At 41.1% G+C, this 27,139-nt stretch overlaps 1 protein-coding gene across 1 annotated transcript; it reads right to left on the reverse strand.

Moving 5' to 3' along the window:
• Positions 1–389: 389 nt before the first annotated feature.
• ube2j1 (ubiquitin-conjugating enzyme E2, J1) lies at positions 390–26,298 on the reverse strand. Its single transcript, XM_069161731.1, has 8 exons — positions 25,952–26,298; positions 13,987–14,060; positions 12,460–12,591; positions 11,981–12,065; positions 8,260–8,365; positions 4,343–4,472; positions 1,514–1,636; positions 390–1,376 (listed from the first exon to the last, which is right to left on the reverse strand). The coding sequence occupies exons 1-8, from the start codon at positions 25,980–25,982 to the stop codon at positions 1,101–1,103; spliced, it is 957 nt and encodes a 318-aa protein (XP_069017832.1). The 5' UTR covers positions 25,983–26,298; the 3' UTR covers positions 390–1,100.
• Between the last annotated feature and the right edge of the window lie 841 nt (positions 26,299–27,139).

Here is a 27,139-nt window from a genome sequence, read left to right on the forward strand (position 1 = left end):
ATCAGATAATAAAATAAGAGGAGGAAGAAATTTTTTTTAAAATTCGCTTTCAAGCAAAACGTCGAAATTTCAAGAATAAAGTCACAATTGTGAGAGTAAAGTTGAAATTTCAAGAATAAATGAAAAGTTTTGACAATGAAATCTAAATTTCAAGAATAAATAAAAAATTCTGAGAATAAAGTTGAAATTTTGAGATAAAGTCAGACTTGTCTTGTGACAGCTGACAGTTGTTCCTCTTCATATCGCGAGGTGTCAAAATTATAAAGTGAAATTATATTTCCATAATAGAATTAAATTTTAATCTTAATCTTAATGTACAATTTAAGAGAATAATTCAAACAACTTGTTCATGTGATAAAAGATCTTTCGTGCAAATCAATGAGTGAAACTGGTTTCATGTCTCTTTTAGTTCATAAATACAGAATCAGGACTTCCAAGAGATCATCGTCTGTTCACGAGGAGAAAACGTGAAATAAAATAAACAAATATCTTCATCCTCTTATTATTTTCTGTGATGTGTCCCTCATAACATCTCAGGTAACCAGCTGTGTGTCTGTGGTCAGATTAATAATTAATCCTTTAAAGTGAAACACAACAGGATCATTGAAGAATTAAGACCGAAGTGCTTTAACAACATGTGAACTACAACTGACTGTTGCTGACTTCATAATAATCATGATTATAGTAATTAATAAAGTATGTCTGATCTGATTAAACCATTAAAACAGAGCCCACCTGACAAAAATCCCCCACAATTCTACCTTTCTGACGTATCATATTACAGTTTTAATTAATTAAGGGGAGAAGCAGCAGCCACAGTTGGACACCGGCGACACGGGGAGGGACGTGAGATGATGGGATGTGTGCGGCTGCCGATCAAAAACGATGAAGCTTCCCGTTCTTTAAAAAGCTCGACGCCCTGCAGAGTAAAACTGAGACGGACTAAAAGCCACCGGGAGGTGCGGTGAGAGGAGCGGCTCCTCCGGGGGACTAAAAGTTCTCCTCCGTGGAGTCCGGACCCTCCGAGGGCAGGAAGTGAACCAGCGCTCCGCTCCGGTTTGTGTTGGGGTGGAATCAGGAGGGATCCGTTCACAGCGAGGTCACAAGTCGTAGTCGAACTTGTACTCGTGCGCCAGGTAGATCCTCCTGAAGACGAGCGCGGCCAGAACCAGCGTGAGGACCACGATGAGGGCCGCCGTGCCCGCGTGGCTCTCGTCCTGCGGCTGATGAGGAACGGGGACGAAGGCGGGCCGGCTGGCTGCCGGCTGGCAGTGCTGCTGGGCCCGACGCTGCCGGGGGCTGAGGGGACGGCCGGAGCCGCTGGAGGGGGGAGGGGTACGGGGCCCCTCGGATCCTGCAGCTGGAGACGCCTCCGTCTGTGGAGGAAATATTTTAAAGGGTCTGTTTTTCTGCATGTCTATTTCTAATAACAGTTTAGTTGTTTTGACAATATATAGTCTGGTCCGTCTCTGTCTCCGTCTCCGTGTGTCCACAGAGTTACAGTAACACCTACCTCTTCAGACTGAGACCTATCAGCAGCTTCAGTGTCTCCAGATGTGGACGCTTCTCCTTCAGCTGAAGGTTCACTCTCTGCACCTCCACTCTCACTGGGCTGTCTGGATAGACTGGACTCTGCCTGCAGGGACACACACAGAGAGGGACACACACACAGAGGGAGACACACACACACACACACAGAGACATACACACAGAGGGACACACACAGAGGGACACACGCAGAGGGACACACACACACAGAGGGAGACACACACAGGGACACACAATTTCTTATTATTTCTCCAGTCTGTTTAATGCAGTCAATGAAACTCAGTTGAAATTCTTTTAATGTGAAATATCTCTGCAGGAAGTTCCTTTAAAAGAAGTGAAACAAATGTTGTTTTCGAAATGGCACACTTACGTACTAACTCTCACTATTCTGAGTGCATCCGTGTGTTCACACTGAGAAACACGCAGTGAGCTACAAGTACCAGGATGATGCATTTAAAATGGCCCATAAACTGAGTGTTAAACACTCAACAGTCTCGATCCTGTTAAACTGCTGAGTCTGAGGACGACGCAGAAGAAACAGAACATCAGTGTGTTTATTGTGTTAAACAGAGGACACAAAAATAATTAATTAATAATAATAATAATAATAATTAATAAAATAATTAAAGCTGCAGAGATGTTGCATTATGCAATTTGAGACAACACATTAAAGTACTACAGAAGTCAGTGTACTACCATGTAACAGTACTATATCTGAGTGTACTACTATATAAGAGTACTATATCTGAGTGTACTAACATGTAAGAATACTATATCTGAGTGTACTAACATGTAAGAGTACTATATCTGAGTGTACTAACATGTAACTACTATATCTGAGTGTACTAACATGTAAGAATACTATATCTGAGTGTACTAACATGTAAGAGTACTATATCTGAGTGTACTACCATGTAAGAGTACTATATCTGACTGTACTAATGTGTAACTACTATATCTGAGTGTACTAAGGAATTTCGTTATCTAGAACAAAGACTAAAAAAATATTCAATGGTGTTTTTACTTATTGTACCTTGTAGCGAGATTATTGTGTCGGCTATTATTTTTAAGCCTGGGAGTGAAACTTTTTTTTAAGTTAAAAGTTATTTCAAGTTTATCAAATGTGAAATCTCATTTGCTCAAATTGTAAGTTAAGATGAAAAGAGGCATTTTTTCCCTCTGAGCAGCTGGAGAGCTTTAACGTACCGAGGACCTCGGTGTCTCAGGCTCTGCTCTCTCCCTGTTCTCATCCTACCTCAACAACCTCACCTACCGGGTAACTTGGAGAGGATCTGTGTCTGAACCTTGTCCTCTCACTACTGGTGTCCCTCAAGGCTCCGTCCTGAGTCCCCTCCTCTTCTCTCTGTACACCAACTCTCTCGGCTCTGTCATTCACTTGCATGGCTTTTCCTACCACAGCTATGCTGATGACACCCAACTGATCCTCTCTTTTCCCCGATCTGAAACACAGGTAGCCGCACAAATCTCTGCCTGTCTAACTGACATCTCTCAGTGGATGTCCTCACACCACCTGAAAATCAACCTCCACAAGACCGAACTGCTCTTCCTTCCAGGGAAAGACTCTCCCACCCTCGACCTGACTACCTTCACCAACTCTGTTATCCCTGACCCTGACTGCTAAGAACCTCAGAGACACTTGACAGTTAACTCTTTCTTACTGCCAACATCACTGCAACAACACATTCCTGTAGATACATGCTGCACAACATCAGGAGAATAGGTCCTCTTCTCACTCAGAAGGCGGCGCAGGTTCTGGTCCAGGTTCTGGTCCAGGCTCTGGTCATCTCACGTCTGGACTACTGTAACTCCCTCCTGGCAGGTCTACCTGTTAATACCATCCGACCTCTGCAGCTCATCCAGAATGCAGCAGCTCGACTGGTCTTTAACCTCCTGAAATTCACTCACACTACTCCGCTCCTCTTCCTCCTCTCCCTTCACTGGTTACCAGTAGCTGCCCGCATCCGTTTCAAAACATTGGTACTTGCGTACTGTGCTGTGAACAGATCGGGTCCAGTCTACATCCAGGACATGGTCTAACCTTACATCCCAGCCCTCTCCCTCCACTCTGCTTCTACCAATCAGCTTGTTGCTCCTCACTGAGCTAAACACTCTACAAAATCATGACTGTTTGCTGTCCTGGCTCCTAAATGGTGGAATGAGCTCCCCACCGACATCAGGACAGCAGAAACTGTACATCTTCCACCGCAAACTAAAAACACACCTCTTCCGACTTTACCTTGAATAGTAGAACTTTAGTAACTTAAAATGGCACTTAGTGATAGCACTTTGTAGTTTGGCTTTCTTGAAGAAATTGTATTTTCTTGATTCTTGTTGTTCTGGGTTATGTACCCTCATGGTTGAAATGCACTTATTGTAAGTTGCTTTGGATAAAAGCGTCAGCTAAATTAAATGTAATGTAAAAATGTAACGTGAAACCTCTTGGAGGCATTTGTTAAATGATGTATTGTTGACAGCGTTCTAGAGCAGCTTCTTTAAAGGTTTTTGTCTCCACTCAAACTTTCAGTTTTAGTGGAACAGAACTTCTGGCCTGATTCTTCCCGCAGATATAAAAAAAAATAAAAAATCCCTGAATACATTTTAAAGGGTCACAGTCTGCAGATTAATTAAGAAGGATGTGGATGATATATTGAAGACTGTGAATTGAGTGAATACATATGGTTTATTCAGCCTTGACATGTCCTCTGTGCTGTCAGCAGCTCTCTGACCGGTGGGTCCGACCTGCCTCCGGTACCCCCCCACCCCCGGGTCGTACCTTGAAGTTGATCTGCTGAGCCAGCTCTTTGGCCTGGTGGTCCTCGGCGCTGGGGTTGCTGTTGGGGGTCAGAGCCAGGAGGGCGGCGCGCATGGAGCAGCCGCACGTCTCACAGCAGAAGTCCTGGGACCTGCCGGAGGACCAGCGGGACACGGTGAGGTCATCCTTTTATTTCTACATATTAAATAACTTTCAAAAAATTTCTCTCCATGTTATGACTGAAAAAAAAAAAGGAAATATCATTGCGTAACATGTCAGCGGTTCAATCGCCACAGCAGTACGACCAATAAATGGTGTTTGTTTTTTTTTAAAGATTCTGTCAGTTTAATTGTATGTCACCTTTTTTTCTTACATAACAATAATACATTTTATTTTATTAATATAGCACTTTTAAGGATACTGGAAGACCCTTTAATGGCTAAGAGGATCAAAAACAACATAATAAAAGTAAAAATCACACAACATTAGTCACTAACAGCATTAATAAAAGTAGGTCATAGGATTAAAAACAACATGAATCACATTAAAAACAGCCCATGATGGCTGTTTGTTTTTTTTGTTTTTACAGATTTATAAGTTTATTTTACTGTCAGGAGTACATAAACTATAATAAAGTACTCGTACTCATGGATGTATTGCAGGACTAAATATGCACATTTTGTAATACATCTCAAAAATATTTCTATCCAGTATTTTGTATTTATTTTGTACAACCGGTTTCCCCAAAAAGTAGTGACACCATTTAAAATGGAAATAAAAACAGAATGTAATGATTTGTGAATATTTTTTGTCGAAGAGCATACATTCGCCAAATATATATTTTATTAGCACAAAGTTTCTCTGTTTCAACAATTCATATGTTGTCTTTGTCCTATTTTTAATGAAATATGGGCCTCTTATTCCTTTGACTTATTTCCTAATTGAACTGTTACTATTGTGGACCATCCTTTCTGCAGATGTGTCCCGTGTCCAGGGACCATGGAGACATCGTGATTTAGACCTCTTCTCTCTGGTGGATCTCTCCGAGCTCACTAACAATTACTTCATCTCAATCAAGAGGTGAGTGAGGACCAATCAGATGTGTGGTCATTGATTCAGGCTCGCATCTCACCCAGCTGGTATCAACATAAAACGGTTAAAGTTATAAAAAAAATAAACCTAGAGACATAATAATCTGACAGTGTTGTTTAATCTAAACTCAGTTATAACTTCAATCCTTACCCTTAAAGCTGCTGCGACAAATGTTCTCAGAATGACTGAAAATAAACACGTAAATAAACGATCGCGGAGCCGTTCACCAGCAGAGCGTTCGGTACCGAGCCACAGTTTAGACCAGCTGATGGTCACAGTCAACGTTAACAAAGAAAGACAGAGCAGACGGAGGATCAGTACCCAGAGCCCATGCAGAGATTGGCCCGTTGATGTATCTGCCAAACAAGCCTGTACCACCGTGTGGCGCTGGTCCAGTTTACCACTTTAATTATGAAGCTTTGAAGGTGTTTAGTTGGAGCCGATTATATTTCTCAGGGCATGAATGAATCCTGTAAACAAACTGGCAGAGTCTCCAGCTTCAAACGCTGAGTGTGTGTGTGTGTGTGTGTGTGTGTGTGTGTGTGTGTGTGTGTGTGTGCGCGTGTGCACGTGTGCGCGTGTGTGCGTGTGTGTGTGTGTGTGTGTGTGCGTGTGTGTGTGTGTGTGCGTGTGTGTGTGTGTGTGTGTGTGTATCACTGTGGATCCCGCTGCCAGGTTGGTTTCTGCCTTCACCACCTGTGGCACATTCACATGTCAGGTCAAAGGATCCCGACTGTAGTGTGCCGTCGTTGTGACAGCAGGGCTCAGTGTAATACTGCATGGAGAGGATATCAAAGGAAGACATGCTTCAGTAGAGCCAAATACGCAGGCAGGTTTTCTTTTTATTCTATTCTTCTCTACTTCAGTCATTTTCTATTGATGCTTTAAACTGTCAGGAAGTGGGAGGGAGGCAGTGGGGAACACGTATACCCTTAAAAACATCACTGTATTACCAAGTAAATATTAAGCATACATGAGATAAAGTACTCCCCTTTTGAAGACCACTCTGTTGGCGCAAGTTGGCTCTCAACTACAGACTGTATGTTAAAGTGTTCGTCACTTCCAGATCTGAAAAAATGGTTCCAATGTAGAAATGCCTTAAGCTGCAATACCAGAGAGTGCCACTAGAGGTCGGCTCCAAAAAGCCTCCGGCTCCGTAGACTTCCATTCAACTTCTCTCATCAAATCCAAAGTGAATAAAATGTGTCCATCAGTTATCTCGGTGTTGTTAGCTAAAGTCACTGCTTCTTATTAGTTTTCTGGAGGTCCATCTGAAAATAATCCCTCATTCATTAGAAAAGAAGATTCAAAAAGACCTGTTTTTGGGGGCGTGTCTGTTTGATTGACAGGCCTGTGGTGCAGTCAGGTTACAGCTATCGGTGGGTGAGACGTAGTATCGTCAGGTGTCAAATCAGATCAGTCATCATTGTTGAGGCACAGGGTAACACTACGTTTCCAATGAGTTGTTAGAATCGGGTTCATAGTTATGTAAACTGCCAAATGAATAACGTATTAACTGAGAAAAAGCTTGACAAACGAGCAACAACTAAATATTTATAAGAAACTGATGTGCACACAGAACGTCGGCCTCTACGTGAAGCCGGCTGTGAGACGAGTATTAAATAACTTCAGTCTCATTCAGTGTAGTTCCTCCTAAAAACAAGCTCTAGCTCAGGCTTCGCCCCAAGATGAGAGAAAGTTTTTCCATCATTATCAGTATTTATAGATCAGCGGGTTTCATCCTCCATGTGCTAATTAAACAGCTGGCTGATCACGAGCCCCCCTCACATCTGCGAATGGAGGGGCGACCTGAGCAGGATCCTCTCCGCTGGTATTGTTTCCTCTGGGGGGGAAATGTGGTGTGAAATGGAAAGCGGCGTGCAGGCTCATGCTCCCTCTGGAGACTGGTGTTGTGTTGATAATGAATTTTTGTCATCGTGCACTACCGGGACCGGCTCCGACACACTACTTTAAAATACCAGTTGGTTCTGTCGTGGTTTAGTTAGTTTCCCGTTGTCACCCCGTCTACCCACCAAAGTCTCTACAGCCTCCTCACCTGCTCCCAGCTGCCGTCATCCAGCCGGCATTCGCTGCGTTCAGGTTTGACCTCGTGAGCTCGTGGTTAATTTGTAAAAACACCGTTGCTAGGCAACGCCAACGTGGACGGCATCTATTTTAACAGCTAACGGAGTAACTGTCAGGGAATGCACTTTGTTTTTGTGCATGCAGTAGTCTTATCTGACGAATTAATATTAGTCAAACAGCATTTAAAGACTTTGGTAAAGCTTCAGTAACTTTCAGCCTCCTGATTCTCCAAGTTAAAATGAGAGAAGATAAAAAAAAATTAAAAAAAAAGGAAAAGAGATTAAAAAATTCCAAAAATGATAACTAAAATATTTCTGTGATGTGCAGCATGCTGATTATCAAAGGAAGTGATAATGTATTAATCTTTAAGCAGCTGTTTTGCAATTTTACCCCCCAAAAAACAACAACACTTAAAACTTGTTTTATCGCAATTTTTGAGAAAAATCTGCCCCAAAATCAAACATTTTCAATCACAAAACAATCCTGGAGGGACTGATGAGCAGGTGATGATCTGGAGTCGCATCCACCGAGGCTCAGGTGCTGATTTCATTGCCTACTTGTGAAGACTTTGCTGTTTAAATGCGTTCTGACCAGTGATCTTGTCCTCGTGTGTGTTCCGCTAATCCCGTTTTGAAGATCACATCGGCCATGACACACGCTGTCCCACACACTTATCTCATTAGGATTCCCAACCCACAGCACTGCATCAACACAACACACTGTGCAGAGCACTGGCAGCACTTTCATCTACCAAATCTTACTTTTTGGCGAGCGCCCTCCTCTCCTCGGGGGTGTAATCAAGAGATCCGATCGCACCCTCTCCTTTGGTTGGCATGAATCCGATGATAGCTATTAGGGCGGTTCGGACTGGAAGAGAGGACAAACAAGAAGAGGAGAGAAATTAAAAACGTCACACGGTAAAACAGAAGGTTAAACGACCCGACAGGCTGCACATGTGGTCGTGTTACGTAAGTGGAGCGATGCTTTGTTTTCTGAGCCTCCATGAGGACATCCAGCTGGACTCACACATCCTCCAGCTGGCACGGCCGTGTTCGACAATAAGGTCCGGGTCAGGTGTGTTGTGTCTGTGCTGTGACTGGCTGTGCTGCGATCAGTCCAACACACTGGATAAAGAATGGAGAAGCCATTTAAAAAGCTTACTTTAAAGGTTATTTACATTGGATTTGATTAAAACAACAAAAATAGTGACACGGACAACATTAACTGCAAATTAATATTTTAGATGTGAATGTTGGTTGATCAGGTTGCATGTCTGAGCATATGATTGAAGACTTTATAATTTAATGTGCTCTGTTGTTGATTTTCTCCTGTCGTTGTCTGCAATAACATCAGAGATGTCGAATACTGCGACTTGTAGATTATTTTATTAATTACAGTGGTGTGCAACAGTTTGCCCCCACCTCCAGGGCAAACTGCACATTTAGTTGATTTTGAAGTAAAAAAAAAAAAAAAAAAAAGTAATAATGTAAAGTAAAGTTCGTTGGTTCCCTTTTGCTGCGTTCAGATGTGTTCGTATTCACCATGTAGAGAAGAGTCTGTATGAACGGCACCCTCTGGTGGTGTTCACCATGTCACAACTCTAAATGTTCTGTCAGCCTCCAGTTCACCAGTTGTGACGTGTTTGCTGACGTTTACAGAAAGGTCAGAGGTCGTGGAAGTTCATGTTTGGTTGGATATTAAGATAATATATCATAATTTTATTCATGTAGAGTTTGTCTTTATAACTTTACTTTACTAATAATATTCTACGTCTGAGGAAGATGTTCCTGACGACCTCATCTCTTCCCTCTTTGTACTTCCTGTTAGCTTGATAAACTGTTAGCCTCGGTGGCTTCTAGACACTGTCTGTGGTGCCGTTGCCTAGCAACAGTGTTTTTACGACTTAACCCTTTGAACGCCGACCATACGGTGCACACGGCTTCCTGTGTTGAAACCACCAGAAAAATTATTACTTAAAATGAAAACGGAGAAAAAATAAACGGTGATTGTGGCATGTGCAAAAGTTAAATAATACAAACAATCAGTACATCGTGAAGTTGTTGGGATTTCATTTCATTATTAGGTCTTCTATTTCTCCGAGTCAAACTGAAACCTTGCTGTAACACCTGACAACGTCTAAGTAGCTGAAAGAGGATCTGAAACTCAGCCGACTGACGCCTGCACATCACAAAAGTCTATAAAAAGACATCAAAGCACTTCCAGCTGTCAGTTTGTACCATGTGAAAGACAACGTGCAGATAAAACATCAGGTCTGCTGGACACGGAGACACACAAACCTCCAGGGAGCTACAGGAAGGTGGAGCTCTCTTCACCGTACAGGCCTGATCAACATTAAAGACTGTAACCTCATCATTACAGTTAACCTGTGACATATGTAGAGCAACATCTGGATAGCCACAGTGGTTTAGGTCTAATAGAGTGGCCACAAAAATTTAAAGTGTGTTTAAAAAAAAAAAAGGATTCGCTTTCGGTAAAAAGAGCACCTTGAAACTGTTCAGTATGGAGGTGGAAATATAAGAAAATGAAGATAAGAAGAGGCTAGTTTCTACAACAGGAGGATGATCCAGACCTCAACATCCACCAACCCATACGTCAAGAACCTTTTCAACATTTGCCCCATTTCAAACCGAGCGGTGGGAATAACAGGAAATCAGTTGTCTGTTAATTCAGTAACCAGAGAAAACAAAGTAGGAGCAGAAAGTTAGTCGTTTCCACAAGTGAAGTTACGTGTGAAGTCTGATTGTGGGAGTTATTAATTATAGTATATTAAAGTAGAAGCAGAAGCACATTTTACTTTGATAACAGTTTTAACAGCAGTAAGTCTGATGAGATCAGGCCAACCATCAACCATCAGTGATGTCATCAACCATCAGTGACATCATCGTTGGTTTGTGAACGTTACGAAGCCTCCAGTTCAGATTCTGTCCTGGCTGAACATTAGAATACTGCAGGTATTATATTCAAATGCAAATTGTATGAAGTAAAAACAGACCAGAAAACAGCTTGACAAAAATGTGTCAACATATTCATAAATAAATAAAGTATCCAGATCTAAATAAATAGGAATATGTGAATCAGAGGAACCCTTCAGAGTGAAGGTTTGTAATAGTTAAAAATGCTTTATTAAGTAGGTGTAGCACATGAACTGATGCAGAAGCTGACAGTAGTGAGTGTAATCCAGGAGTCGTACACTCGTAGTAGACGTAGTAGAGCGTAATTATCGAGTCAGGCCTCCTGTGATCATCCAACACAATCAGATACATCTCGAACGCAACACTCTCTGAACCCAGCAGGGGAAGTCAAACCTCTGAGGCATGTTCAGCCATTCAACCTGCAGTGTGTGGGTTAAAAAAAGGTCCAGAGAAACCTTTACCTCGGATGTATTTGAAACAGGGAACCAGCAGGAACAAACGCTTTGAGGAAGATGCAGCGTCTCCCACTGTGTTCCCACTGATGGAAGTCACTGAGCAGTTACATGAAAGTAGAACTCAGCCAAAGTAGACAACTAAAATGAGTTCTTTGTAGAAATAATTAGTTTGGGCTCCGGAGGTATAAAAATGCACGTCTGGAACTAAAGATTCAGCACCAGTAGCTCGATAAGTATTCATTCATTTCAGTGACCAAAATTAAAGACGCATGGTTCATCTAAGAACTCATTGATTTGGTTTTTTTTGGCTGAATTTAGATGTTTTTACACATTTCCTTCTTAAAGACTCTTGTAAATTTGAAGATTTTAATTGGACAGTAATGTGAGAGTGAACGCTGAAATCGGCATACCATTATTAAAAAAAAAAAAAGTAAATATATTTAAGATTTCAGCGAACACTTTGTCGATATAAACTGGAACCATCCTCCATATTTACCTGCTGTTTGGATAAATTAAGCTTTTTCAGGTTTTTTTGTGTCTTTAATCATGCAAGCAAAAGAAAAAAAAAAGTTGTGAGAGCAAATTTCTTGCACTGCAATCAAAAATCAAGTTTGTAAGTAAAAATAAATGAATTAAGATTATTTACATTACAAACAGATGTGCTCTTACAGGTTTGTTCATTTTGATCATAGAATTCAGAATTGTACTTATGAAACTGAACTTTTGGTTTCGAATGCAAATAATTTTATTCTTAGTTATAGACGAAGAAGATCTTTACTGGAGGAGAGGTTTTTGGTTGTGTTCAGTTTTACTGGCAGCAGCAGAGCAGAATCTGTCTGAACTCAGCAAAGTGGAAGAAATCAAAATTATTACAAATTATTTGTTAAAAAGAGACGAGTTGGACATGATTTTGCTGCTGTACTTATTATTAACCCAATAATTCAATATGAGTAAATTACTGCTGGTTTATTTTTCCTTGAAATTTGTGTGACAGGTCTCAGTGAAGATTTTTCTAAAACATTGACTTAAATTTGGAGGAAAACTAAGAATATGAAGTGTGGAGCTGCGTGTGGAGACGAGTGGAGAACACTTACTGCTCCATGAAGGCTGCCAGGTCTCAGGATGGTGGCCAGAGATGCTCAGACAAATCTTCTTCCCAACTTCGAATCTTCCATTTGGCTTTGAGGGGATGATGGGAGTCAAATAAATTAAAAATACATTCTGAAAAGTTGTAACAAAATGCAATTAAATAATAAAGACACATTAAATGTGTCTGCAAACACTGTAAAAGACGACAACAACGTATTCTGTCTTTCATCTGTCGGTCATTAGTGCAGGTGAGCAAACGGGAATATAATAAAACAATCCCTTATTCATCCACAGTACCCCCGCACCTCTCCCCACCCCCCGGACGTGGTGCTGACAGCTCAGGTTTTCCCCCGTCAGCTGTCACTAAATGTGATGCAACCAGAAATGCCGGTTAAATGCCACACCGTCCGTCCCCCGCTCTGTGATCATCTGATCTGACACCTTCCCGTTGTGTTTCAGCGACAGCGACAGGTCTGCGTCTTACCGTGAGCAGGATGATGCTGGGGGGCTTCATGGGGTACTCTGGGGGGAGAACGATCCTGCCGTGGTAAACCCCACCGTCAAAGTCTGAGTCGGGGGGGCCACGTACGGAGAAGTGCCATTCAAAGAGGTTATCCTGCAGGAGGAAACATGTCAGCATGCGTCCTGTGGTCATGCTGAGCAGTTACTTTAATTAACCCTTTAAGCCCTAGAGACCCTCAATTGGGGGCCAGGGACTAAACTATTATTAAAATATGGACATATATACTGATGTTTACACATCTGAACAAATCTCACAAGTGTTCCCTTAATTATTAAAAATATATTTTTTTTAATTATTATTATTATTTTATTGTGGTTGCAGAGATATACTCTTTTTGCAATTTTTGAGCAGAAGTCTAAAAAATAGGTGTGTTTTTAAAGGGTTAATAAAGAAAACTAAATTCTATTAACATGAAAACTTCTTTTACGCATTTAAAATTATGAATATCTATATTTTAACTCAAATGTCTCTTTCTTTGTTAACATGCTTTTGTCACAAACTCTTATTAATTGTAATGTTTCTTTTCCAGTGTGTGCTTTAAGGCTCTCTTTTTCAATACGATATTCGAACTTTAATTAACGTTTGAAGTGTAATGACCCGTTTGAATCCTAAATTTAAGTACGTTTCAGAAGGAGCTGGTAACGTTGCTCCGCTGGTCTGAGACGTCACAGCAATGTCTTAGTAAGAAGCTAAACTACTTCAAACGGTCGGCTGCACATACAGACTTCAGTACATTATCCGTACTGGAAACTCCTTTCAGCCGAGTACTCGTCTCATCTCGACTTTAAGGCCTCCAGGTTTTGAGTTGAAGCTGCCATGGTTTAGGTTGGTTTGTGTTGCCGCTGATCAGGAACACCTTGCATGTCCAGCGCAGGCAACTCTAAACTTCATACCTGGTCAACACGCTGGAAAATTTTAAATTGCACGACTTTAAGAAGCACAAAACCTACAAGACCCAAAACGCTGAGCTCCTCTCAGCTCCTGTTCTGTAATTAAATGAGAGTAATTGTTCAACCGAGTCGCTGCTCAGAGCAGAGAGAATTAATCATTACAGTCTCCAGGATTCATCATGAGAAGAGACTTTTCCTGAGGACATTTCTTAAGAACAAATTTAAGAAAAATGCCTTTATTACAATATTTTATTTGACCATATAACAAATTATTCCAGTATTACAGTGAACAATATAAAATGGCAGACGGCTAAATTAAAGTAACAGCAGTGGTTTGTAAGCTGTGACGGATGTTTTCAAAGGGTTGGTTGGGAAATAATAAATAATGGTACTCTTTTCTTTTGTTAAATGATCCAGATCAGTTTGACTCACTTAAAGGCTCGTTGAACATACTGTATTTGATCTTCTGATTGTGATTTTTGTCCCACCTGAGTTTTACTTTTTGATGGCCCGGTGTTATTACTGACCACGGTGACTGAATTTGGATGAAACCAGAGTTTCCCTGCTGCAGCAGCGTTGTGTCCTGTGGTGAACTCACCTCCAGCGGCTGGGCGTGGTAGTGCTCGGTGGGATCCCTCAGCTCAGCTGCCTCCTTCATCAGCCTCTTCACCGCTGCTCGTTTCAATCAAACAAAGACACACACAACAAATCTGGTTAGCGTGAGCAGGTAAAACAGATCACTTCATGATGACCTCTTGCATCCTTCACAGCAAGACAACCAACACAGCACGTGTTGACTTATCACTCATATGACTTAACCCGTTTCAACTGCAGCGGTTGGACAGGCAGATATTCCTGATTCTCCAGAAGGGTGAAAACAGTAACGGGACGTTAACACGGATGGACAGACGGGAAGAGCAGAGAGACAAAGCTCCACGACTGTCACACTTATTCAGACAGCTGGAGGAGTAAAAGGCCGCAAAAACAATGCTGGCTCTAGACCAGCTTTTTACAACGGTTAAACCCAACCTGGGAACGTTCAATCAGACACATTCATCACAGGGCTTTTTAAGGTTTGGTCAGTTTCACGGTATTTTTTGCTTGACTGGATCTTTTCATAAGCCACTATATTTATAGTGGATTTTTCTACTGTACATAGAATATAACAACATTTTAATGTCCTCATGTATTGCACACTTGAATAAATACTCTGTATGAATTACTATTTTCTTCCTTAACTTGATCCCATTGAATTGCTAAAGAAGAAAATGAGTTCACATTGACCTCATAGTCTCAACTTGATGCAGAGTTGCAGTCACATCATCAGTATTGTATTTTAATATTGTTGAATGGAATTGTTCGTGATACTGAAAAAATATTCCAGCTAGCAATGGTAAAATCTACATTCATTACATTACATTTCATTTAGCTGATGCTTTCATCCAAAGCGACTTACAATAAGTGCATTTCAACCATGAGGGTACAAATTCAGAACAAGAATCAAGAAAGTACAATTTTCTTCAAGAAAGCCAAACTATAAAGTTCTATAAGTAAGTTCCATTTTAAGCTACTAAAGTGCTTCCTATTCAAGGTAAAGTCTGAAGAGGTGTGTTTTTAGTTTGCGGCGGAAGATGTACAGAGTTTCTGCTGTCCTGATGTCATTGGGGAGCTCATTCTACCATTTAGGAGCCAGGACAGCAAACAGTCGTGATTTTGTAGAGTGTTTAGCTCAGTGAGGAGCAACAAGCTGATTGGCCGATGCAGAGCGGAGGGAGCGGGCTGGGATGTAGGGTTGGACCATGTCCTGGATGTAGAGGAGGAGGAGGAGGAGGAGAGGAGGAGCGGAGTAGTGGGAGTGAATTTAGGAGGTTAAAGACCAGTCAAGCTGCTGCATTCTGGATGAATGGCACTAACAGGTAGATCTGCCAGGAGGGAGTTACAGTAGTCCTCTATTATTATTATTATTATTATTATTATTATTATTATTATTCTATCATATGAAATCGAACATGGGAAATCATTTTTTCCTTTTGCAACGATTATGTAGATATTATAAAAAATGAGACGCTGGTACATCTATCAACTCCAAAAGTCCTCCAAGAAAAATACAAGCGGAGTTCATCTCCTGAGGCCTTGGAGAGGCGGTGACGATTTTAATAGTCAACATCTTATTACATCTATTGGTTGGAGAATTTTGACGGGTTAATTTCACCAACATCCATGAATGCGAGTTGATGTCGAAGAGCAGCATTTTCGAGTGTATTGAAGTCCGAGGTAGGAGTGTGCCACATCAGATCGTTCACCAAAATACCGCTAGAATTTTTCAGATGATAGAATAAATGAATATTGTGATCGAGGCAAATTATTGACTCATTTATGGAATGAAGTCATACCGTTGCGTTGCAGAACTGCAGAACATACATTTACTGAAATTTTGAAGGAATAATGTTACGTTTATTCTGAAATATAAGTCCATAACACTTATTTTGTTTAAAAATTATTAATAAAATATTTTTAAGTATTTTGGCAAAAATATCATGATGGCAAAACTACCCAGATATGGCGTGATATTATGTTAGGACCATATATATATATATTCCTTTTCTTCCCTTCCTGAAATTTCTCTTCCCAATCTACTTTCAGTGGTGAACTTCCTTATTCTCCATCATCAGCTCTTTCTTCTCCTCCAGCTGCCTCTGCTCCTCCTTTCTTGGCCACTCTGAATGTTTTCGGTGACTCTCCTTCTCCTCCTTTATTTACAGGGTTTCACCGTCTCTCTGAGAGACTTCTGCTGCTGGCACAGCTTCTGGTATCAGGTCTCGTTCACAGAAGCTCAGAGTTATTGGCCTCCAGCCATTCTGCAGTCCGGAGCTCTCCAACAGTGAGGTTTCCTTTCTGGCTCTTTTCTTGTCCATCTTTCGGTGAATCTCAGATCTTTGTTTCACGAGTGATTTGACCTGCCGTAACTTTCTTTAAATTTCCTGTCAAAGGTGTTCATTTTCATTCTTGCAGGCTTCATAGAACTTTTCTCGCGGCAGAGAAAAAGTACCCATTTTCTAGGTTGTGTTTCAGAGGTCAATCACTACTAATGCTTTTATTTTGTAAGTTTATGATGCAACATGGCAAAACAACATCTGGCAGCATTAACGCTTGTGTCATGACCCCGCCTGTAACACATTGCTGCAATACTCTGAATACAGACACCATCATCATCACCAGCTGATGGTGATGGTGATGATTGTTGGGTGAGAGCGGGTGGGGGGTCAAAGGGTCACAGCTTGATGTGATGCTGACGAGCAGGCAGCAGCCGCTCCAGTCAGAGTACAACAGGTCAGTCCTTTCAGTAAACGCCTGAGGTTCAACATGTCGTCATCCTCCAACACGAGGTCACGATTGATGTCACAGTCTCAGCCTCATGTTAACAAAGTGCTAATCACACATTCAAACTACAATCGCCGCCTCGGGCTCGTGTGCATCCCCAACCGGACAAGCTGCAGTTTAAATCCACATCTTTCTTCACTCATATAAGTAATGTTCAACTAAAATACACCACACCTGTCAGGTGGATGGATATCCTGTGAAAGCTGAAGTGCTCACAAACACAACGTGAGAGAAATAAACCTTTGTCTGCATAATAGAAGTCTTAGATCTTTGACTTCAACTTGTCAAAAATGAAAGCTAAAATAAAAGCGTTTATATTTCTGTTGAGTGTTTATGTTCAAACGATGATTCTGATAAACCACAATGTTGTAGCCATGATGGTAGACTTCAACTCTCGAGCTCAGAGGAACGGGATCATTTAACTGTCTGAGCTTCAGATGCCATTCAAAAACCAAACTAAACACTGTTCTCTTTGTTTATATTGCAACAAATATGGAGCAGGAAGTGACCATATTTGGACAAGCCGGGGGAGGAGCGAGCACTGGATCCGACTGATCTGATTGGAAACCTGACGATACTACATCCCGCCCACCCACGTCAGCAGACAAGATTTGTAATTCTTGAGTTATGGCCGCATGTTTTGTGAAATCTTGACCTTTGAACCACCAAAATCGAATCAGTTCATCCTCCAGTCCAACTGCATATTTGTGCAGAGTTTGAAGACGTTGCCTCCAGGCCTTCCTGAGATTGTGTTTACACTCCATCCAGCCGGCTGCAACAGGACACGGCTGAAAACTGGACAGTAATTGTGAAAAGAAAAGCAGAACTAAGATGTATTCATCGAGGGAAAACCGGTTGGGAGTCTGAAGCGAGCACAGACTCCTCTGGTGTCGAGCTGAAAGTGGAGACCGTGAAATGAACACAGGATAAGAAGACGAGGGGACGGATGGGAGGGAGAAGAGCGATGAAGGCGAGGAGAGCTGAAACACTGCAGGGGAAGTGAAGCAGCGCAGCAGAGAGACGGCTGGACACCACGCCGCTCTCAGAACACGGGCCCATTCAATCTGCCCAAGGACAGACTCTTCACAGAAGACATGAAGCAACCACAGAAATTCAGCTTCGGACAAACAAAAGGAATCAAGAAAGAGTCTGTGTGTGTGTTTTCAACGTTTCCCCGCCTCCTCCTGTTCATACGAGAGTGAACTGGAGTCACTCCTTCTTATTAGTTTCCTGGAGGTCCATCTGAAAATAATCCCTCATTCATTTGAAAAGAAGATTCAAAAAGACCTGTTTTGGGGGGCGTGTCTGTTTGATTGACAGGCCTGTGGTGCAGTCAGGTTACAGCTATCGGTGGGCGGAACGTAGTATCGTCAGGTTTCCAATCAGATCAGTCAGATCCACCGCTGGCTCCTCCCCCCAACTTGTCCAAATATGGTCACTTCCTGCTCCAAACCGCTCCGAACTAACAAGATGGTGACGGACAGAATCTGAACTGGAGCTGCCGTTCCAGATAATGTTTGTGAATCCGCTAGAATCACCACGGCGAGTGTCATCAGCATCCAAGAGGGGCTCTTTGCTCCGCTCTGCTAAAAATAAACGTCTAATATATTTTTACCGAAGCCAGATGGAAGCTGGACAGAAGTGGCGTTGAGCTGCATTGAACAGATCATCCAGAGACGAAGTCCAACAGCAACAGCTCAGAGAATCTTCTCAACACCCCCGACTGCACATCACACCACGACGTCAACACTTACAGATCTGGTCCAGACCTCCATTGGGAGGAAACTTCTGGTGGAAGCTCGTGGTTGTTTTTTAAAGTTAGCTTGCAGCACATTTAATGGTAAACTGTCTAATCTGAAACAGTCTGATGGTGTTAAAATAACAAACGCTGTCAGTTTCTGTAAACCTTGTGTTGCACAAGTCAGAAAGCAGCGTTCAGTGTTAGCGCTCGCTCATTAAGTTCCACCGTTAGATATCTGCGTTCCACTGAACCACGGGGAGCCGTTACAGTGTAACACTGTCCAAACCAGAAGTCTCAGCGTTCAATCGTGTTCATTGTGTGCGGTGACAGCTGCTCGTTAAGCTGTAGAAAGTTGTGAAAGGGAGATTAGCGTAGAGCTAGAAGAGGTTTAACCAGCCGAGGACTGTCTGAACAGTTTGGTAGTTTGTCGTCCAAAAGAGGAAGAAGGGATGAATTAATTTATGCTGTTCCATCAGTTCGTTGTGGATGGGGATTTATAATTTGTGAGAACAAATTTATTTTGTCGCACATCACCAACATGTTAAAATGCTGTCAGCTGTGTGGAGATAATCAGTTCCTGTCTGTTATAAGTGCGTCGGTCCCGGCTGCAGCTACTTTTGTGTTGTCTGTCTCTGCTGTCCTCATATTTCCAGTACAGCAGTGTTTCTACATTATTACACGATAAACCCGTCTGTCCGCCACCTGCCATGTTAGATCTACGTTATCCAAAGGAAACTGGACTTGCTTGAGTTAAAAAAAAATTTGCGATTAATGCAATATTAAAAAAAAAGCAGTAAGTTGATTTTAATCAGACCTGCAAACAAAAAGCCCAGCAGCACAAAGAAGGGAGATTTTTAGGAGATCAGAAACTTTCAAAACAAAAGTATCTGACGTTTTATGACGTGGTCTAACTTTGCCTTATTTTCCGCTGGTAACTTTGTTCTTGCTGTGTTCCTTTTGCTAATAATAATATAAAAAATAAAACAAAATTTGCCCGAGGACGGTCAAAGAATTGATATGACTTGATAATCTTTAATTTTACTCCGTTAGAACACATTTAAACACACATAAACTATTTTGTTTCATAAAGTCCACAAAGTAATATGATGAAATTCTCCATTTATTATTTGGATGTCCAGTCAGTGTTGATGGTAAATGTCGTCAACTGAAGCAAAAATATTCCTCAATAAATTATCTATTTCTTTGAGAAGCAGCTGTAAAATCAGCTGTCCTGTCAGCAGCATGCCGTGCTGGCCGCTGGTGAGTGATGGAGATGGAGCTCGGAGGAACGGGATCATTTAACTGTCTGAGCTTCAGATGCCATTCAAACACCAAAGTAAACACTGTTCTCTTTATTTATATTGCAACAAACACAGGTGGACGTAGTTTTCGCTTTCCATGGACAGAACTACGTCCTCCAACATATTAGACATGGAGGTTCTGACTACTAGAATATTATCTGTGCATAAGTTGGAGGCAACCAACCATCGACCATCACTGACATCATCGTTGGTTTGTGAACGTTATGAATCCTCCAGTTCAGATTCTGTCCGTCACCATCTTGCTGGTTCGGAGCGGTTTGGATGGAGTGACCATATTTGGACGAGCTGGGGGAGGAGCCAGCGGTGGATCTGACCGATCTGATTGGAAACCTGATACTACGTCCTGCCCACCGATAACTGCAACCTGACTGCACCACAGGTCTGTCAATCAAACAGACACGCCCCCAAAAACAGGTCTTTTTTAATCTTCTTTTCTAATGAATGAGGGATTATTTTCAGATGGACCTCCAGAAAACTAATAAGAAGGAGTGACTTTAGCTAACAACACCGAGATAACTGATGGACACATTTCATTCACTTTGGATTTGATGAGAGAAGTTGAATGGGAGTCTATGGAGCCGGAGGCTTTTTGGAGCCGACCTCTAGTGGCACTCGGTGGTATTGCAGCTGAAGACACTTCTGCATCGTCCTCATGTTTGAGAGCGGAAGCTACGAACACTTTTATATACAGTCTGTGGTTTCTTTCAGGGGGTCCCAATCGAAGGGAAACACTAGATTTTATTAGTTAAATCTTATATTAAAACGATTTATTTGCCACTTTTTAAACCAGTTTGGCCACGCAGGAGTTGTGTGCACTGCAGAAGGCATTTAGGGAACATGTGTAGATACAGAAAATAAGTTCTGATATTTACTGTTGTAACTGGATTGCTTTGTGCTTCTTTTTTTTGTTGTTGTTGCTTTTTTTAGATAAATGCTAAATTGAAGAGAATCTCCACTGTGAGTGAGTCTCAGCTGGACCAGCGCTCTGATAGGGCTGTTCCTGAAGAGAGGAGCACAGCTGGGGCAAAGGACCAAAACAACTGTTGCACAAATGGCTGATGTAAGTGAAAGAGCTGATGTTTATGAAAAATAGAATTGTGGTTAAGTTATGTAAAGTTGCAAGATGGTTTAGTTGCCGAATAGTTGATTGCCAAACAGAGGATTCAGACTTTATAGAAAGCCAGAGAAGACATGAGCGCACTTATTTTTCATCCATTTCTTCCACTACTTGTGCATCATTTTATCTGTTTAAACCTTTTTCTCTGTTTACTTATTAAACCTCATATCTCTTCCTACATGATGTGAAGCTCACAGCAAAGCATGTAACATCGTAGGAAACTGTCGTGTCATAACCTCTTAGAAATATGTATCCGTATTAGGGAAGGGGCACGAATCTTGAATAGTCGTTATAATCTTCAGCTAAATTAAGATACTCATCAATATTATGGAAAAACAGGAGAAAGACATATTCATCCACAGGTGAAATGGTTAGATTGGAGCATTATGTAGTTTCTATAAATAAAACAGCCTTCCTGCTTCACTAAACAGCACACGACTTTCTGCACTAACATGAAAGAGACACTGTACTGCAGCACTGTAAATAAACTGTAATACCAAGGGACGCTGAGCTGGAGGGGGTGGGGTGTCTATTCCTCTTCACACCACCATCTCTGCAGTGTTTGGATGAACTCTGACAGCAGCTCCAGTGCTCCTCATCCCCTGCTGAGTATCTCCGTCCGTGCCCATTTTTGTCTCGTTTCCGCTACCAGTGAGCAGAGTTGATAAGGAAAAGCCCCACCCCCCCCCACCCCCACCCCCCCACACACACAGTGCCTCTGGCCGGGTTCGCAGAGGTCCGGTCACTGGCCCGAGGCGATGGGACGATAATCATCGTACGCCGAAATCATCTAGGTTACGTAACAAATGTTGAGTGTTTGCCAGTGGGAATTCACAGCAGGTCCAGAAGGGGAAGAAGAGACACTCTTGCGTAATAACAAACAGACACCAAAGACAGGACCGGCACCGAGGAGGCAGGGAAATAAATTCAGAGGGCTTTTAAATGACATCCTGCTGCTGCCGCTGCTTCCACAACATTCAGCTGGGCGGTGAAAGATAGACAGTTCCACGGAGTGGTCAGTGACAGAATATCGTGAAAACTGCGGCGTACGATAAAGAAAAGAAGTCGATTTTACACACCAGACAGTTCACCAACAGCCACAATAGATCCAAAACATCCTGCATGGTGAACATGACCATCAAATAGGGCTACACAATTAATCCTAAAAGAAAATCCATCTCAAATCATGCCTCCATCCTGTCTCTCTCTTTTTCTTTTTTTTTTTTTTTAAGCTCATATCCATTGATGCAATGTTTTCATTGTTTTAGGACAGCCTAGGCTGTCAAAATTTCATCATTTAATTTCATGATACTTGCATTTCTTTTTTTTTTTTTTATTCCTCTTTATATCAAGGGAAAAACATTCGTCTCATGAAATTATCATGATTTTACACGTATCTCAACATATAATGCAGGCAGTAGAGATGTATTTTCATCATTGTGGAGAGGAGATTGTCTAGAATCTGTTAATATCTGAACCAGGTTTGTGGGAAACTGTATGAGTCAGCAATCTGACGGAAATAAATGTCACAACTTTTGTACCATTGCAATGAAAAGCACATAAATTATTTATCTTTTTAAAACGTATTTTTGGGGGCATTTTATAGCTGTATTTGACAGATACATTTGAGACTGACGGGATATGAGGAAGAGAGGCGGGCCAGGACCCACAGCAGGGACTCACTTTCAGAGCATACATATATGTGCCAATGTGCTGTGGTTAGGCCTGTAAAACACATTTATTTTAAATACAAAGCGGGATGTAATGCAAGTCCTATGTTGGACACAATGCAGAAGTCAGCTTCAAAACTGAATAGTTGAAAAGTAGTAATAGTATAGAAATAGTAGAAATAGTTGTCGTACACAGAAACAATGAACACCATCATATTTTTAGTTGTCTTCTGTATCAAATAAAAAAAAAAGCTATACATATTTATATGGCAATGATGAAAGTAAAATATTGTGATAAAAACCAGTCAAGAGTCAATATGGAAACAAACTCAAGGTTTTCTGGTGAGGACATTGTCAGTTTATTAATATATTTTCAAAATATTGTTTATTTATCTAAAAATATTCATTTTCATACTCCAGCCTGTTACCATTCTCTGAAAATCTGTCAGCTTCTGATGTCTCTATTTTTATGAATACAATGTTTTCCATTGGTTTTGTTGATTCTGCCTCCAGCTGGTTTAAAGTAGATCTGGTTTGTGGAGCTCTGACTTGTTTTCAGCGGTTTCAAATCAATCGCCTAATGTTTAAAATATGTAACCAGAGGATCAATATAAGGCCCCATGCTATTTACTCTACATTCAAATCCGATTAAATTTCCAAATCAGCACCACAATGTAGGTCTGGAAAATAATTAAATCCTGATTGATTTAAGCCCCGTTTCCCCAAAAAGTTGGGACGCTGTGTAAAATGTAAATAAAAACAGAATGCGATGATTTGTAAATTACATAAACCCATTTTTAATTGAAAATACACCAAATACAACATATTAAATGTTGAAACGGAGAAATGTAATTGTTTAATGAGAAATATGTGCTCATTCTGAATCTGATGGCAGCGATACATCTCTATAAAGTTGGGAGAGGGTCATGTTCACCACTGTGTTCATCACCTCTTTTAACAACACTCTGTAAATGTTTGGGAAATGAGGAGACCAGTTTCTGGAGTTTTGAAAGTGAAATGTGGTCTCATTCTTGCCTGATAAAGGATTTCAGCTGCTCAACAGTTCAGGGTCTCCTTTGTTGTATTTTTTATGTCCTGATGCTCCAGATGTTTTCAATGATTGACAGGTCTGGACTGAAGGAGGCCAGTTTATCAGCGGACTCTTCTACTACGGAGCCATGCTGTTGGAATACGTGCAGAATGTGGTTGGACGTTGTTCTGCTGAAATAAACAAGACCTTCCCTGAAAGAGACGTTGTCTGGATGACAGCATATGATGCTGTATCCAATATTGGTTTTCAGCCTTGTCCCTTGTGTTCAGAGATTTCTCCAGATTCTCGGAGTCTTTTAATGATATTATGAACCGTAGATGATGAAATCCACTAATTCTTCGTAGTTTTACGTTGAGGAACATTATTCTTAGACTGTTGAACTATTTTCCCACAGTCTTTCAGAGTGGTGAACCTCTCCCCATTTTCACTGCTGAGAGACTCTGCCTCTCTGAAATTATATTTTTATACACAATCATGTTACTGATCTGTTGCCATGGTAACCTACTTAGTTGTCAGATGTTCCACCAGGTGTTTATTTGTCTTTTGGTCTTTTGTTGACCCTGTCACAACTTTTTTGATACGTGTTGCAGCCGTCAAATTTAAAATGAGCATACATTTTTCATAAAACAATATAAATTCTCAGTCAACATTTGATATGCTGTCTTTGCTTGATTTTCAATTAAATATGGTTTTGAATAATTTGCACATCATCTCATTCTGTTTTTATTTACATTTTATACAGTGTCCCAAGGTTTCTTTACAGGTTGTATGTCTTATGGACATCTCATGATTTCAATCAATTATTTTCTCTCCACATCAACTCATTCAACAACAGTTTCTTTATTAAAACGAGATGCCTTTGGCCAGTAAGTAGATCATATGTGAGACCAATACATTAGAAAGAACAGCTGGTGGCACTATTATCCTTTTACATATTGTTTATATTGTAAAACCTTTAAAGAAAAACACTTTGAGCAGCAACAACAAATAACAACAGTCAAACGCTACAGTTTTAACCTTCTTTATGTGTATGTCTGTTCTCTCACTGTTAACAGCTCAAACTCTTTTCTATGAAGGATGGAGGGAGGCAAGCCAAAAGTAGATCTTGATGTAATGTGAAATACATTTCATTAAAAAGTAGTCGATTTTAATGAAAATTACATCTAAAATGAATCTAAATAAAAATCTAAGTTTAAAATGACATTTTACTACTCTTTAATCTACTAATTCATAACGTTTTGCATAATTGCAAAACATTGTCAAAAACATAGAAAATCCCAGTACTTTTGGGGACGAGACACCTTTCTGACAGACAAGAGCATGTAACTGAAGGTGTTTTACACAATTAAGTTGAACAGCTGTATCACCCACCTTTTGAATTCGCTCTATTTGAAGCTGGTCACTGACTGTGTCCACATTAACAGCAAAAGGCCAGAACAGACAGCTCTACGATTATCCACAGCTCGTGGATAGTAAAGGATATCTGTCGAGAAAACTGTTGCATGATCTCTTAGAAACTCAGAAACTTGAAAGCGCCTGTCAAACTCCAGCACGATATTGTTGAGAATGTCTACTAGTCTATTTTCAAAAAAAGTTGGGATGCTGAGTAAAATGTAAATAAAAATAGAGTGAATCATGTATTTGAATGAAAATAGGACAAAGATTAAAAACAAAAGGACTCTCTGTTATCTTCCACTCTCTACCTGGTCGCAAACAAAATCACAATGTAAATGTCTTACTGACATCAAAGTGCTCATAAAAATAAAGATTGACACTTCTATGACGTTACACAGAATCAACAGCTTTGTTGTTGTTGTTGTTGAAACATATGGAGTTTTGATACGACTGCCTGTGACTCACTTGTTGCTAAGGAAATTACCATCCTTAGTATCACTCAGTAAGGACCTTTACAAACCCCACCACGTCATCTTCTCTGTCTGATTGCTCTTCCGACTACAAACAGGTGTCCATTAATCAGAAATGTGTGCGCGTGCGGGCAGGAAGAACAGACGTGTCCATTACACGTCTTCTTAGAAACCAGGAAGAGAAACCGGTTACAGAAGGCTACAAAAAACACAGATGTTTTTATTCTAAATATTAAACAGAAAATAAACAAAAAAAACAAGCCATCTCCATATGTAACTGACAACCGGAAGAAGCCGGCGACCACAAACATAAAGAAAAAGGCGTTTATACACGTCTCGGTTCAGTAGTTTAATTTGAACGGAGGCTGCATGCTAACTGTCGGCAGTGAGGTAACACCGTGTGAGAGGGACGTTACCTGGACTCTTCAGGTTGTACTTGTTCTCCATGCTAACACACGGCCGACAGACGCTCCGCTGAAGAAGGAACTTTCCGTTTCCAAACTCGCTTAGCTTAGCTCGCTCCCAGCTAACCGCTACCCAACGAACATTAGCTTAGCTTAACAGCCGGGCGAGCTCGCTTTCGGTCCTCAAACGTTCGTCGGACAGCTCCAAGCCGTCGGTCGTCCTTCCTCCCCGGTTCACCCGTGTTCGGTTTGTGTCGGAGGGAATTATAACCCGGTCGCCGCAAGGAGCTGTTTCTCAAGAGTTCCGCTGTTTCGGTTCTGAAAGTGTTTGTCAAAATGTTATCACTGTGACGTCATTTGCGGAACGTAAACAGGAAGTGACTGCAATTTTGGCTGAGCTTTTTGAGTTTGCGGCGCGCAGGAAGAGACATAGTTCCCTGAGTACAGACAATTTTTTTTTATTATTATTTTATTTAAACCAAATTTGACATATCCCCAAAAAATATTCAGTTGGAAATTATGAACTGAGCTATAGTATTTTAAAAATCAAAAACAAACCAGTAACAACAACAGAAAATAGATTAAAAAAAAGAGAAGAAAAAAAAAGACGTGATTCCAGGCTAACAAGTAGTGCTCTTACATGTTAGTACTTGAATTTTAACAGAGTAGTTTTGTCTCAGACTGCTGTTCTGCACTGACAGAAAATTACCTCATCATGTAAACACATCACCCTTCAACATGTCTGCAGCTTTAATTATTTTACCCCAAAATCAATGTGTTTTTTTGCCCTCTGTTTGACACACTAAATAAACACTGATTCTTCTGTCTCAAAGCAGTATGGTGGTACTTAATGAAAAACAGTGAGACAGCCACAGTCAGTGACGTCCCCAGTTGGTTTGTGAACATTATGAAGCCTCCAGTTCAGATTCTGTCCGTCACCATCTTGCTAGTTCGGAGCGGTTTGGAGCAGGAAGTGACCATATTTGGACAAGCTAGGGGAGGAGCTAGCGGTGGATCTGACCGATCTGATTGGAAACCTGACCATACTATGTCCCGCCCACCGATAGCTGTAATCTGACTGCACCACAGGCCTGTCAATCAAACAGACATGCCCCCAAAAACAGGTCTTTTTGAATCTTCTTTTCTAATGAATGAGGGATTATTTTCAGATGGACCTCCAGAAAACTACTAAGAAGGAGC

The sequence above is a fragment of the Embiotoca jacksoni genome, unplaced genomic scaffold (genome assembly GCF_022577435.1).
Source record: "Embiotoca jacksoni isolate LCO1_2020_lvr unplaced genomic scaffold, fEmbJac1.0.p SCAF_29, whole genome shotgun sequence".
Classification (NCBI taxonomy): Eukaryota; Metazoa; Chordata; class Actinopteri; family Embiotocidae; genus Embiotoca; species Embiotoca jacksoni.